Raw genomic sequence first — 15,337 nt, forward strand, 5'->3', positions numbered from 1 at the left:
CTTTAAAGTATTCACAACTGTCATTCTCAAGGTGAACAGCAGCCTTGTACATACAAGCTTTTGATACTAACTATAGTGGATCACTGTTTTCTTCTATTTGTCTTCCAGGTATCATGTATTCTCTCCCTTTTTGTCTTTGGATGGGTGCACCATTTTAATCTCATATTGAGATTTTAGATTTAGTTCATTGGCTTTAGATGGTGATGATCTTAAGTAGTATTTTTATTTGTAACTTTTAAGTAAATGTATTATATACTGATATTAAATGTCCCTTCAAGAATCGTAATTGAATGTTTCATAAACTGTGAGAGGAAAGACTAAATTCTATTTATGCCTTTGGCAACACCAGTCATTTGATCCTCAGTTATAGACTGACGTATGAAGGAAAATATTTTCCTTTTATGGTTACGTGAAAAATTATGCTGTTTAGATTTTCCCTTTTGTATATCTTTTGTGTGTTTTGCTGGATTTCCGTTATGTTTATTGTTTTGACACAGAATCACAGTAGCAAGTAACAGTAACCTGAAATATGTATGGAATACTCGAGTTGGTCGTAGCTTTAATGACATCCTTTCTTGGGGTCACTCTGGGAGGGATAGGGGATTGTGGAACCACTAAGTCATACATTTTGTTCCTTGAAATGTTATAGGCACCCATCTTGCTTGCACCTAGTCATGTGTAAATAAAATCTTATATTTTTTTCACATTTTTGCTTCTCTTTGTTGATGAAACCAGATGCTTAGTCTTCTTTCTCTTTCTTTGTCCACTTAGATTATTATGAACATCATATATCTTATGCATATACAAATTGCACATATAGAATACAGTATACAAATTACATATATAAAATACATTATCGTATATTTTAGTAAATATTGTATAGTATATAAGGCTGAAAACCATTAAAATTAATAGAAAGGAAACAAAGAAGGTGAAATTATCACTTAGGTAGTATAAACATGCATAACCAAAATATAAGATGAATAAGGACAAGGCAAAATCAAGAAAATGGAAATCACAGTTAAGTAAAAAATTGAAGACAAGTAATTTATCCACTTCTAAGTGCAGGTCTCCCTTAAAGGTAAAAAATATTTGCCTATTAAAGAATGTAATTTTTTATAAGTAACTTTCTGATCAGATGAAAGCCAAACTTATCCTGACCCCATTTTACAATCTTTGAACACCTTTAATCATTTAAGCTTTATTCATGTACCATAAATAATCTTGAAAATAGAAAACACTCGCTGTTTCATTATAGTATTTTACATTAGACTGTTTGCTAATAATATACAGTACTTTACAGTTGCACTTAGAATTCAAGATCATTGACCAGTTTATTTTGGAAACAAAAGAATTTTATCTTGCGAGAATCATCAACTTTATTGTGATGGCTACGCTTGAGTTTGATTAGGTAGACTTAAAGAGCTCTGATAAAAGTTCTATAAATTAATGAAACTTTACATTTATACAGTAAATTGTTCTCCAGATTTTCTCAATATCCAAACCTTCATTTTCAAATATAGATAATTGCAATAAAATTTGCACAATTTCATAAGAATATCCACAGTTAAGTCCAGCACCATAATGTAATTTCTTGGATTAGATAATACAAAAGACTATTATCAGAACTTCAGAAGTAAAAATGCTGTGTTGCTGTTATACTGAACAAGCCTTCAGTGATGATTGCACTATGAATGTTATGTCCATTTTTACAAGCTTGTCCATGAACAAGAGCCTGTTCCAGCTCACAGGTGACTTAATCTAAAAAAAAAAAAAAAAAAAAAAAACTGATATCTCAAAAACCGAGCACTTATTTTTGTAGTCATTGGTGTACATATGTTGTTTTATACATCACAATTCAAGTATTGCCAGAATCTTTTCAAAATATGTCTTAATTTTGTTTGTAACCGCAGTAAATGGTGATATAGTTGTTTGTCATAGATTTAAAATCTAGCCCAGAGTAAGTCGAGAACCATAACTTGATGGTTTGGTTAAACTAATAATATAAAATGCATTTGTGTTTAAAGGCACCTGTGTAATCTTAATAGGAAAGAGTAAGGGGAATATATTTTCTTTGTGGGGGAGCCTCCAATCATGGCAGAAGTAACCTTGAATAGTTATTTTAAATGAGATGCAAGCTGTCATTTCTTTTTGTTCAGGTTCCTTAAGGAAGTAATTTTAACTTAATGTTACGACATAAAAACGCCCATTATTCTGGTATTCGTAAACAAGGAAATAACGGAACTACTTGTGTACATTATATTGTATGTAGTACATACTGAACTTTTTTTGCCTTGATAAGTTTTGTCATGTATGCTTTTGCTTTTAAGGACCCATTTCTCTCTCTCCTTGGAAGGCACCTCACTACAGTGTACTATGAAAATTGTACAAATATTATGTAACAAATTTCCATATTCTGTATACACTGCATTTATTTCTTTTAAAATTATAATGTTAACATTCCAAATGAATTAAATGTTTTAAGAAAATAATGTGTATGTGAATTTAGTGGTTCCATAATAGTTTTGCAGTTACTGGAGTACTACCATAGCAAAGAGGAACTGAAATTATTTTTTGACATGTATAAAATTCAATGGTTTTGTAATCTTGCAGTCTTGAATTCTAGTTGCTTGTGTTTACACATGGTCTTCATGATGTTCATTTATTTACTGTATCTGTCCGTTTAGTGATAAGTTAGAAATATTGCTGATAGTATGCTGTTGTTATTAAGTTTGTTTTATAAATAAAGAAAATCTGACAGGATCAGTACTTAATATTATAATACTACTTTTGTATTTTATAGCTTCATCAGTATTAAGATGTAAAGCAAGTTTTGTATCTCACACCTTAGAATACTGCTAGTTCATTTTACAGTTGTGACCAGTAAAGCTGATGTCAGTCAATTTAAACGTTTATTTCACGCAGACTCATACTTTCAGATGTCTTGAAAGCCAGCTTATACATATGCCCTTGCCTGCTGCTGGGTGTTGTGTCTCTTGACTATATTACTGGTTTTATAACTGTCTCACTCTATTTATGGTTTAAAACAATATTTTTTATGTCTTACCAAGCCAAACTGTATATAATGAAAAAAAAAAATCAAAATTAAAAAAATTTTATTCATAACCAACAACTTCATCAAATAATAAATGAAATATTACACTTTTGTATTAGCTAACACACAGCTTAAGAGTGGTAAGGAAAATAAAAATTGGTAGATATATTCAGGAGTATCCATGCAAAACTGTTGTTAACCTGAACATCCTCGGCATCCACAGTGCACACACTCGACAATTTTTCCCTGCAAAGAAAGAAGTTGGGTATTTTAATATTCTTTTAAATCAAAGGTAATTTTAACCAACTTTACAATGAGAAATCGTGAAGAGTGCAAAGTAAAATACCATATAAATCTTTGAAAACAAACCCATCAGTGTACTACATACACAGTAATTTAGTATTTTTCATCACTGGGATAGTCATACAAAACAAAATTGGCCATCATTCTAAAGGATGTGTGTACTGGACCTTGTGGATATTTAAGACAAAACCCTTCAAGCCAACACTGAAATGTTCCTAATTATTATTATTATGAAGATGAACCCTATTCATATGAAACAAGCCCAAAGGGGCCACTGACTTGAAATTCAGGCTACCAAAGAGGTGGCAGAGGGAAATAGAGTATGAAGAAATCTCACATATTATAAAAAAAATATATATATAAATTAATAAATAGGTAAAAATGTATTAACCCTTTAACACCGAAGCCCTATTTACAAAAACGTCTCCCATATGCCGGCGGCGTTCGGTGAGTTAGCGCCGAAGCGGAAAAAAGTTTTTTCAAAAAATCACAGCACTCTTAGTTTTTAAGATTAAGAGTTCATTTTTGGCTCATTTTTTTGTCATTGCCTGAAGATTAGTATGCAACCATCAGAAATGAAAAAAATATCATTATCATATATAAATATTGGAATATATGACAGCGAAAAAAAACGTATATAATTGTATACAAATCGCTGTAAGCAAAATGGTTAAAGCTAATGAGTTAATTTTTTTAGTTGTATTGTACACTAAATTGCGATGAATTTGGTATATAAAAAATTTTAAAACGATCAAAGCAACACACAGAAAATATTATCACAAAATGATACATGAATTAAATAACGTCAGGACGTAAAAAATGTTTTTTTCAAAAATTCACCATAAATCGAAATATTGTGCTAGAGACTTCCTGTTTGTTGAAAAATGAAGCTAATTGATTGAATATTACTAGACTGTAAGTGTTTTAGCTTACAATTGGATTTCGGTCGAGTTAAAGTTGACCGAAAGTCGAATTTTTTGTATCGTGATTTATATGGAAATATTTCAAAACTGATAAAAGCTACAACCATGAGTTATTTTTTGTTGTATTGTACATGAAATTGCGCACATTATCATATATAAAACTTTATGTAACGACTAATATAAAGCGGTGCAAATATTACGACAACGAGACGAAAGAATTTCTGAGATGTTCGGCCGAGTTACCGGGCAGACGTAAGGAAAATGTTTTTTTAAAAAATTCACCATAAATCGAAATATTGTGCTAGAGACTTCCAATTTATTGCAAAATGAAGTTAAACGATTGAATATTACTAGAATGTAAGAGGTTTAGCTTACAATTGCGTTTTTTGACCATTTTGGTCGAGTTAAAGTTGACCGAAGGTTGAAATTTTGGCAGTTATCGTGATTTATGTGAAAATATTTCAAAATTGATAAAAGCTACAACCATGAGCTATTTTCTGTTGTATTCTACATGAAATTGCGCACATTTTCATATATAAAAGTTTATGTAACGACTAATGTAAAACGATGCAAACATTACAACAACATGACGAAAGAATTTCTGAGATGTTCTGCCGAGTTACCACGCAAACAGAAATTCACCATAAATCGAAATATTGTGCTAGAGACTTCCAGTTTGTTGCAAAATGAAGGTACATGATTGAATATTACTAGAATGTAAGAGTTTTAGCTTATAATTGCGTTTTTTTACCATTTTCGCGAGTTAAAGTTGACTGAAGCTTGAAATTTTGGCAGTTATCGTGATTTATATGAAAATATTTCAAAACTGATAAAAGCTACAACCACAAGTTATTTTCTGTTGTATTCTACATGAAATTGCGCACATTTCCATATATAAAACTTTATTTTAATATAAAACAGTTTACGACAGAAAAGAATTTCTGGCGTGGACGTAAGGCAAACGTTTTTCAAAAATTCACCATAAATCGAAATATTGTGCTAGAGACTTCCAATTAGTTGCAAAATGAAGGTAAATGATTGAATATTACTAGATCGTAAGAGTTTTAGCTTATAATTGCGTTTTTTTACCATTTCGGTCGAGTCAAAGTTGACCGAAGGTTGAAATTTTGGCAGTTATCGTGGTTTATATGAAAATATTTCCAAACTGATAAAAGCTACAACCATGGGTTGTATTTTGCTGTATTGTACATGAAATTGCACACATTTTCATATATAAAACTTTATGTAACGGCTAAAATAGAACAGTGCAAAAATTACGACAAAATGACGAAAGAATTTATGAAATTTTCGGCTGAGTTACCACCGTGCGTAAGAAAAAGTTTTTTCAAAAATTCACCATAAATCGAAATATTGTGCTAGAGACTTCCAATTTGTTGCAAAATGAAGGTACATGATTGAATATTACTAGAATGTAAGAGTTTTAGCTTACAATTGCATTTTTCGACCATTTCGGTCGAGTCAAAGTTGACCAAAGGTTGAAATTTTTTGTAGTCGACGTACGGTACGTCCACTCAGCACCCAACAGACAATTTTAGTCGACGTATGATACGTCCAATAGGCGTTTAAGGGTTAAAATGCAAGGAGAATACTATAGTATTAGGGTAGTAATGCATTGCATCTTCACTTGAACTTTTCTAGTTCCAATTACATGACATCATCAGGGAGACCGTTCCACAGTCTGGCGGCGTGAGAGATAACGGGCCTCTAGAACTGATAAGTTCTACAGTGAAGCACATTTACTGTATATTGTTGGTGCTGCTATTCAGCAAACCTGGTTGCTCTCAGCAGGAAAAGGGGATCAGGGTTCAACTGAGATCTGTTAAAATACAACTTACGTAAAAGTGACAAATGAGACCATTCGTCGATGGTCAAAATTTTTAACTGCTAATATTATGAAACAGAAACCTACCACCACAAACCACTCTATTAAGAGATAAATCTCTGGCAGAAGCAGAAATCTATACCAGAGAACAGTATTCTAATAAAGGAAGGACAAATAACCAAAATCAGGTTACACTGATTTTATCACTGGTATACACATATGATGCCTTACGCACAACACCTAACTTTCATGCAGCATCTGCTGAAACTTTCAAGATGTTTCTCAAAAGTAAGATGTGAGTCAAAAGTTACACCTAGAAAAGTTATAGCTTTGGACTTATTCAGCAGTCCCATCCACTTGGATGGGATGATGGGATGGAAAATCTGCACAAGATCTGATAATCAAGTGTTTTTGTTTTACTGGAGTTCAGCCTCATACCCCACCGACTACACCATTCACTAATCTGCTCCATGTCCAGACTGAGACTAAGGGCAGCTTCATTTCTAATAAGAGGAGGCTTTACAACACCCACAAGTGATGCATTATTATTAGCATAATAAACAACCTTGTTTACCATGCCAAAAACCATATCACTTGTATACACTAAAAATTACAGTGGACCAAGAACACTTTGTTTGCCAAAGATCCCATCAACAGTAACTTGCTGCTGCCTACCTGTAAGGAAATCTTGAAGTAAACCTAAAACATCCAACACTTGTAAATGGCATGTCAAATCTAAAAGGGAATTGCAGGTACCTAACTGCTTGTGATATGCATACTGACTATCAGCAAACAATCCTTTAGATTCCACATACATACATGGTGGCTTTAAATTTATATTTTCAGCAATTTGGGAGAGCACAGGGAGAATAGAAATTGGCCTGTAGTTATTGCAGTCTGCAGGTACGCCATTCTTTGGAACAGGCACTGTACTGCTACGCTTGTGCTCATCCACAAAAATACTATGTCCACATAAAAATCTTTAGAATTGACTAATTTTGGGAGACAACACACTAGAAAATTTTTAAAAAAACAAAAGGAAAGAAACTTCAGGATCTTCACCTCGGCTATCAAGAATTTTCTTAACATCCCAGGAACAAAATGCAAATTTTGTAAGTATTGGGGAGAGGGACATCTCCAGCTGATTGCTCAACTTCAAAAGCTTTTTCCTTAGGGCCAGTTACCAATCTACCATCATCTTTTAGAAGTGGAGGAATGGAGGATAAGCCTGACCCAAAGATAGATGATGCCAATTTGGCCCACCACAGATGAGGCTGAGTAAGTCCTTCAAGTTTCCTCTTTAAGGAATTATTGTAATATCTCTCGGCTATATGATAAATTCTATTCACAGCATGGTGAGATCCAACAAAAATGAAAAATTTTTAAGAGTAATTTGTATTTTTCCTAACCTACAAACCCTCTGTCTTTACATATGAGATTAATGTCCTCAAAGGAGTTGCTCTTATGGACCTAGAGGGGTTCCATAGGATAGACCAACCAATTTCAAAGAATTCTCTTCTAGTTGGTCCTGGCCAGTATAGTGCATGTTGACACCGATAGAGCATAGGACTCAAGACGAGGGCTCTTTCTCTTATCTGCAGCGGCTGCCTAGGTTCTTCCTTGTCTTAACCTACTGATGTGGCAACTGTGCATCGTATATCATCCAATGTCGTGAGAACAATGCGCTCTGCCTCAGACCAACTATCCATTATTCTTTTCAGGTCTATACAGGAAATTATTCACCCAAATCCCATGCCTTTTTGTCAGGGAAAGTGGGTGGGTTTCAGGACTCACAGTGGCTACCAAAAATATGTTTTTCCTACGTCAAAACCTGTTTTTTCTACGTCAAAACCTGTTTTTCGAAAGTGTAGCCGCTGTTCATCCTCAAAGGAGCTTACAAAAGAAATTGTCAGGTGACGAAATGGCTAAGCTCTTAAAACTCAATCCCAACAACCCAGATAAAATTATGGGTCCAAGGTTAAGCCACAAGTCATAAACCACATTCTTTATTCCAGATAAGCATATGGTTTGGCAACAAAGAATATGAAGCTAAACACGAACTTACAATTATTAAAATGCAATTCTAAAGTGACTTACCTAAATATGCTGAGTTTTGTTGCAGTATTGTTGCACCTTTCCCAGCGATATCTTAGCATATCCACCACATCAAGAGGACCCCTGGTTTACCGCCATAGCGCCTATGGGGTCAGGACTTACTATACCATCCACTGATACACAATGTAGTTAAATTTGTTTGAACTCATGGTAACAATGTTTTTGGAATACTGTTCCTTATGACCACCCTGTACACTCAAAGACTTCTTCAAAAGAAAACATTTCCGAAGAAAACTAACGATATACTTATCTTTCGAATGTCATGTGACTTAGGAAAGGAGTTGGGTCTGCCTTTTTATTAAGGGGCTCCATAACTATTCTCAGCCCATGTAGATAGAGTAGTCTGTTGTGCTAGAGTGTAGGAAAATTGGACCTCCTGGGATGTTTGCCATGAACTCTAGGTAACCTTAAGTGCTTGAACTGCACGTAAGTTATGAGTTCCTTTATCAGAAAAGTAAATTTTCTCTTTAAAGGGTTCTCATTCTTGGCCAGGAATGATGGGCCAGGAGACAGTAATAGACGACAGTTAGCTGTATGAGTAATGTAGCATTGTCCCTGTCTAAGAGAGCCCAGTTTAATTATGAGAAAGCTCCTGATGCAAAAGGAGTCAAGATTGCCTTTTGCAGCACATATGTTGTAGTTGTATTAGGCTCAATGAACTGAGGGGTTGACAGAAGCCTAAGCACCTCATTCAGGGACCTGGGAATGGGAAGCCTTGCAGGAGCAGGTCATTGCAATGCAAAAGACCGGAGAAGGGAAGTAACAATTTCTATGTTAGAACCAATTCCAAATCCATAAAGTAAGGGTTCTGAAAATGCTATAATTGTTATAACAGCAAGGCACTTGTTTTCAAAAGATGTATAAGAAAACGTAGTACTTCCACAGAGATCTCACTAGCAAGGATATAATCAAACCATATTTTCCATACTGACTACTGTATTACTGTCAAAGAGATGATGTCTGTAGTTTCTGCACTAGGTACCTAGCAAAGTTGGGTGGGTAATTTTCACAGCAGACAAGATTTTAAATTCCACATGTGAAGGTCTCAGCTCAGCAAGGACATGTAGACAACTTTCCTCCCTATTGTCTGGGATAGAACAGCAGACAATAACGGAATTGAGTTCTTCGCCCGTTGTTGAAGCAATAGGAACTAATGCCTGTATGGCTAATTTGAGGCTATTAAGTAAGTGGTTCCATTGAAAGTTAGAAGTTTGTTAAAAAACCTTCAAAATCTGGGACAATGGAGGAAAAAGTGTATTGTCCTTCATTTTTCCCAGTCTTGTAAGAATGCATCTCTTGCTCTTGCTTGACTGTCTAGGTTTGCAGACACATACACTGGAAGTTGATGGTTCTTACAGGTGGCAAACAGGTCCGCTTCTGGATATGGAAGCATGTTAGCAATTAATTGAAAGTAGAGATTGTCTAACATTCACTTGGTTGAGGCTGTTTTATTCCCTGACAGAGGGTCTGTTTTCTGAGACAGGAATACAGCCATTAGCTCCAGAAATGTATGACATTTCCTAAGAGTAGGCGACCATTTAGAAATTTGACATTTCCTAAGAGTAGGCGACCATTTCCCTGCTACCTAATGATCCTCCCAATGGCCTCCCCAACCTGCCAAGAAGGCATCTGTGTGTATTGTCACATGCACAGACAGAGGAGTCAGGGCGACATGTTTTGCCAGAAACCCCTTCCAGGTCCACTGCCGGAGTATTTCCCCAACTTTTGACTTCTCTGATGAATTCAACCAAGAATCGTTTTTCTGGCATGCTACAGTCAGTTGTTTACATTTTTTAATTGCGGTCTGAGGGTTGGTCTACCCCAGATGTGAACTGTAACAGACCCATTATACACTCCAACTGATATCAGTCTGGCAATGCTAGGCTGTGCCAGAACCCTTTTGAGTTCCTTTCTTATTCTCTTTTCAGTACTGATGGGGAAAAACAACTGTAAGGTGGGATTTTTTCAAATATATTAGAAAGCCTTTTGCTTGGAGCCTGTCGACTACTAGTCGTAGGCTTCATAAGCACTATTCTCTGGTAGGCCCCCCAGACTAGCCAATCGTCTAGGTAGGCTACCAGGTGAATTCCTTCTTTTTTGATTTCCTGGACAACTACTGTTGTTAATTTTTTAAAGATTCTTGGGGCAATGTTTAACCATAAGGGACATGACCTTGAATCTGTATGTTACCTTTCCTTATCTGGAACCCTAAGGGACAGAAGGGAACAGCAACAGGGACATGTCAATAAGCGACTTGCAGGCCTATAGAAACGGTCCAGGTCCCTTGCGGAATGATTGAACATGCTGTACTTGGGGGACAGTAGTCATCCGGAAACTCATGGCAAGCAATGTGTTTGTTCAATTTTGATAAGTCAAAGGATCACTCTTCATTTGGAGGAATCTGGGGACACTGAAGAGGCATGCTTGGTGATGAACATACAGTGTTTATGTTACTCTATGGCTCCTTTTAAAAGGGCCTTCTGCACATAATCTTCCAAAGATGGGTCTGGTTATTTGAAAAAACCTTTGAAGGGGGAGGGGGTAATGAGACCATTTCCACTGTAACCAATTTAGGATAATACTGTGTCCCCACGGGGAGGACTTCCATTACATGTGATGCTGTAGAAGACAACTCCCGACCATACCACTTATATTCGGCTCCACCTTGCCTTTTCCCGGTATGAACTTCTTTGCCTGCTTTGAAAGGGATGCTTTTGCTCTACTGTTACTTCTTCTGTTGTTGTTGGAAGGATCTTTTAAGGGTGACTTTCCCAGGAGTAACACATTGGAGTCCGCCCATGTTTCCATTCTAGCCTTTATATGCAACACTTTAGAAAATCATAAAGTGCTCCCCACAGGGTTCACATAAATGTTTTGGCTACAGCAGCAAACCTGGTTCTAGAGGATTCTGGAAGCCATCTAATACAAACTTCCAGCATACTAGTAAAGGTTAGTATATTGAGGTGGTGGAGCCTAGCATGAAATTCAGCCAAGGCTGTCCCCTCTGAGATTTTTCTCATAGGTGTCCCAAACTGCTGAGTAGCCACATCAAGAGGGAGCTTTTTCCTATCAAAAGGAAAGACAAGTGTTGTCCATTCCTTGGTAGAGTTATCAGACACCGGAATGACAGGGACAAATGGCTTTAATTCTGCCACTGGCTCTTGTTTCCCAGTTACCATAAACTTCTGAAAATTTGCCATCACATGTTCATATGTTTTAAAAGTGAAGGGACAGAAGGCTGGGGCTACCCGGTGAGCATATTGGGTCTCATCTAAAATATGTAGGTATAAAACTTCATTTTCCATTGATCTGATAAAAGGTCCTCTTCTATGGTTTTCAATGCTATATTCTTAGGTAGGATAACCATCTCCTTTGGCGGTTTCTCAACGCCTACTGAAGGAGGGACTAAGCACCATTCAGTATTGGGAAACGCTACCCTGTCCCGAAATTTTATGTGTTGAACTTCAGTCATGGTTTCCATTTCATTAATAAGGTTTTTACCATCAGGAGGGAAGATACACATTGTGGCGTCGCAGCAAGGATTATCAGTATCATCAGGGGCAATTACTGGTGCTGCTACTATCCTTTGATTTGAAGTTTCGTAGCCCGAACCGGCCTCGTTGCTACGAGCTGGAGCTCTAAACCCAGTCTCTGCAGCCACTTTATTCTTTTGTTTAAAGGGTGAGAACTTCTTACATCTTATTTTTAATTCAGTGTCCAGGACTGACCTGAATTCCTGTTTGGAATCATGGATAACATCTCTGATATACTGACACTTCAGTAGCAAGGACATCCTTGATGCTGTTCATAATTTCCTTGCAGAAGTCAGCAAATGCAACAAGCATCATTTCCCGATTAGGGGAGCCTGCACAAACTAATTATACCCAGGCAGCCGTACTGCAACTGCCCAACAACCAAAGAACAGAAGTCCTGGATGACTCACTATTCCCCTCTGAAGATACGGACACTTTCAGACGGGGTTAGGTGCATCCTATTAGGATCCCTTTCAGTATATGGCAGCTGATGATACAGCATGGGAGACAGATTCCTTTTGAGTTATCTCTCATGTACAGCCAATGGCTGTCTCTGGTCCTTCCGGGTTCAGCAGGGCAGTTTCAGTGGCAATATCCACTTCATGTCTGGTAAGAGGAAAATCTACAAGACAGCTTAAAGCGAGCTGTTTCATTCTAACACTTGTTGCCAGGAGCATGTTACAAATTTCATACATGTCTGACAACCCACCATATTCCCTTTAATTCTTACAAGGGCTATGTTTATGGCAAATGGTAAGGGCCTTACCCACTGGCAAAAAGCAGACCGAGCAGTTCGCTGCGGCACACATAAATAAGTGGGTCTTGCATAACTGTGACCCTGTAGTGATATAAGGAACAAGTATTTATTAGAAACTACTTGGTACTAACCATCTATAATCACTGTATGAACAAGACAGTAGTCATGTATTAAATATATAATTACTAATTAATTTTTGCCTTAAAAGTTAATTCTTGAATTTTATGCCATTCCATTAGGCCAAATCTAACTTTATACTGTAAATCTAATTTGCAAATTTATTTGTTTATCGGGCCTAGGCTACTTGCCGGCTGCGGGTCAAGCTACAGGCTACATACAAAAGTACTTCATGAAATATTTTGCCAAGAGAAAAAATTCAAAAATTTTTAAAATTAGCTAGGTGAATATGAATTAAGTACAATTTCAATGCCCATTATATGACAATCCGAATATGAATTAAGTACAGTTTCAATGCCCATTACATGACAATCTAAAAATTTAGTAGTCACGTAGGAAAAAAGGCATCACTAACTTTACTTACTGACACTGCCAGTGGCGGAACAATACCCGCTAAAAGTAGGTTCGTGAAGGAAAACTGTATAATTTGACTCAAGTTCCCCAATATTAATGCTAAATAGGGAACATTATCACAAAAAACTACTCAGTTTGGTAATTAAGTTTTGTAATGGACCAATTGGTTTTACTCAACACCAAGGTTTGGACGCTGAACATGATCAAAAGTCGGTTTATTACATAAAACTATTATATGATTTTACATAGCTATATGAATAGTTATGCTTGCTGTTGGTCAAAAAGGAAGTAGCCTAGCATATCTATTAAGTAGTCCAGATGGATCTTATTAGGATCCCTAACTACTAAGATAGGTCATATACCAAAGATCTTTAAGAACAACATTTTGTTGGCTAGCAAAGACGGAGCTTAGCATATCTCGTAAACAAAACAAACAATTCTCATAATTCTCGCCCTGTAGGAGACACCAGCCCAAAATTCAGCGAAATACGTTCTCTGTTAAAAAACTTTTAAAAATAAAAATGTTCACTGGGACTTAACCCTATGTACTTAGCTTGCTTCATAGTTTGGTTCTTCCATATGACCACTACCATCTTGGAGCGCTTATACTACACCCATTCTAGGAGCATCCTAATACAACAAAGACCAAAAAAATAATGGACAGTTGGTCTGATGCAGAGCGTGTTGTTGCCAAGATAGTGGACATGTGATGCGCAGTTGCCACATCTGCAGGTTAAGACAAGGAAGAACCTAGGCAGTCGCTGTAGAAAAAACGAGAGCCCTCTTGTCTTGAGTCTATAACCTATCAGTGTCAACATGCACTATATTGGCCAGGACCAACTAAAAGAGAATTCTTTGAAATTGGTTGGTCTATCTTACGACACCCCTCTAGGACCATAAGAGTAACACCTTTGAGGACGACAGCAGCTGTGCTAAAAAAAATGGTGTAATTTTCATGTGAATGATTTTGTCTCCATGTGGCTGGTCATTTGTCCTGAATTTAATGACCTTTCTAGGGACATACCTTACTAAAATAAAGAGCCATCAGCATTTCATTTAGCATCTTGGGATCTGGATCTGATACAGCATCTTGAAATATCAAGTGCCTAACATGCTTCAATAATGCAATCCAAACTGGCTCTAGATTTCAGCCAGACCATTGTCCCCATGGTGGAATTAGGAATATACTGATTGACGGATATGCCCATCTCAATGGAGCAGTGATTGGAAATGCCTATATAATAGCAGACCTTGGACTTCACAATAGCTGGAACATCTGTGAATATGAGGTCTAATGTATTACAGTCTGACCTCTTTAAACAGCTTCCTTGGGACCAGGCCACTGCTGAACCACAGAAAATCCTGAATGACAGAAATCACTCCTAAAAAAATCCTATATAAACAACGTCATGGCAGCTCATCCCACATATATATTGCTGTGTTATCAAAAGTAGAACAAAGCTTATGAATAATCACTGTCATTCGTTAGGTTTAGTTCTCCATGGAAATTCTGGCCTGCTCCCCATAAATGCTTACACCTTCGGTTCGTCAGAGCTTGAACCACTTTTTAAGTTCACTGTCGAATTCTGATCTGGCACCTTTCAATGTTTTCCAGTGCTTGAAACTTTTCTGGCTTTCATTATCAGCAAAAACCTAAAAATCTGCTGCTTTGTTTCTTTAGAGAGAGACTATTGGCCCCAGTTAGGTTGTTACACCGAAAGACAATCCACTGGCAAAATTCAAATAATACAGTTGTATTATGAATGATCGTTTTAATAAAACTGTTGTTGCACATACTGTGTGCATTTGCATTTCATGCATTATTGTATTCTTATCATACTATAATTTATGAACATAGCAATCAGGTGCCATTTGCATTCTGATAATGTTATTCTTAAAATAATCAGCTGTCTGCATTTTACCGACATCATCACAGCATTAGATGCTAAATGAAATGCATTTCGAAGATTCTTTTTTTTTTTCATAAATTATCAGAGCTGGGTTTTAAAATGTAACTTTATTTATAAATGAAGTAAATTAAGTGAAGTAAAAGTGTGACTTTGCCAGTATCTGATGTTGCTTTTGCCTCTTCCAAAATATTTTGTGGCCTGCACATTATTAGTTTCTTCAGCCACAGCTACAACCATAAATTTAGTGGCATACCTTCATAACACTCTCCTCTCCACTGCATGAAGGATGAATAATTTATTTTACTTTATTTATGGCAATCACCATTGAAAATTAGCAAATTTTTAACTAGTCAACAACTGTAACATA

General features: G+C 36.4%; 1 protein-coding gene across 1 annotated transcript in view; it reads right to left on the bottom strand.

Annotated features, from left to right (window-relative positions):
- Positions 1-3,099: 3,099 nt before the first annotated feature.
- The window catches only part of l(1)10Bb (BUD31-like protein), an 85,436-nt gene continuing 73,198 nt past the window's right edge, over positions 3,100-15,337 (bottom strand). Inside the window, exon 4 of the mRNA XM_067096069.1 lies at positions 3,100-3,301. Coding sequence (XP_066952170.1) covers positions 3,251-3,301 — 51 coding nt within the window. The 3' untranslated portion in view covers positions 3,100-3,250. The remainder of the gene's footprint in view (positions 3,302-15,337) is intronic.

The sequence above is a fragment of the Macrobrachium rosenbergii genome, chromosome 52, assembly GCF_040412425.1.
Source record: "Macrobrachium rosenbergii isolate ZJJX-2024 chromosome 52, ASM4041242v1, whole genome shotgun sequence".
Classification (NCBI taxonomy): Eukaryota; Metazoa; Arthropoda; class Malacostraca; order Decapoda; family Palaemonidae; genus Macrobrachium; species Macrobrachium rosenbergii.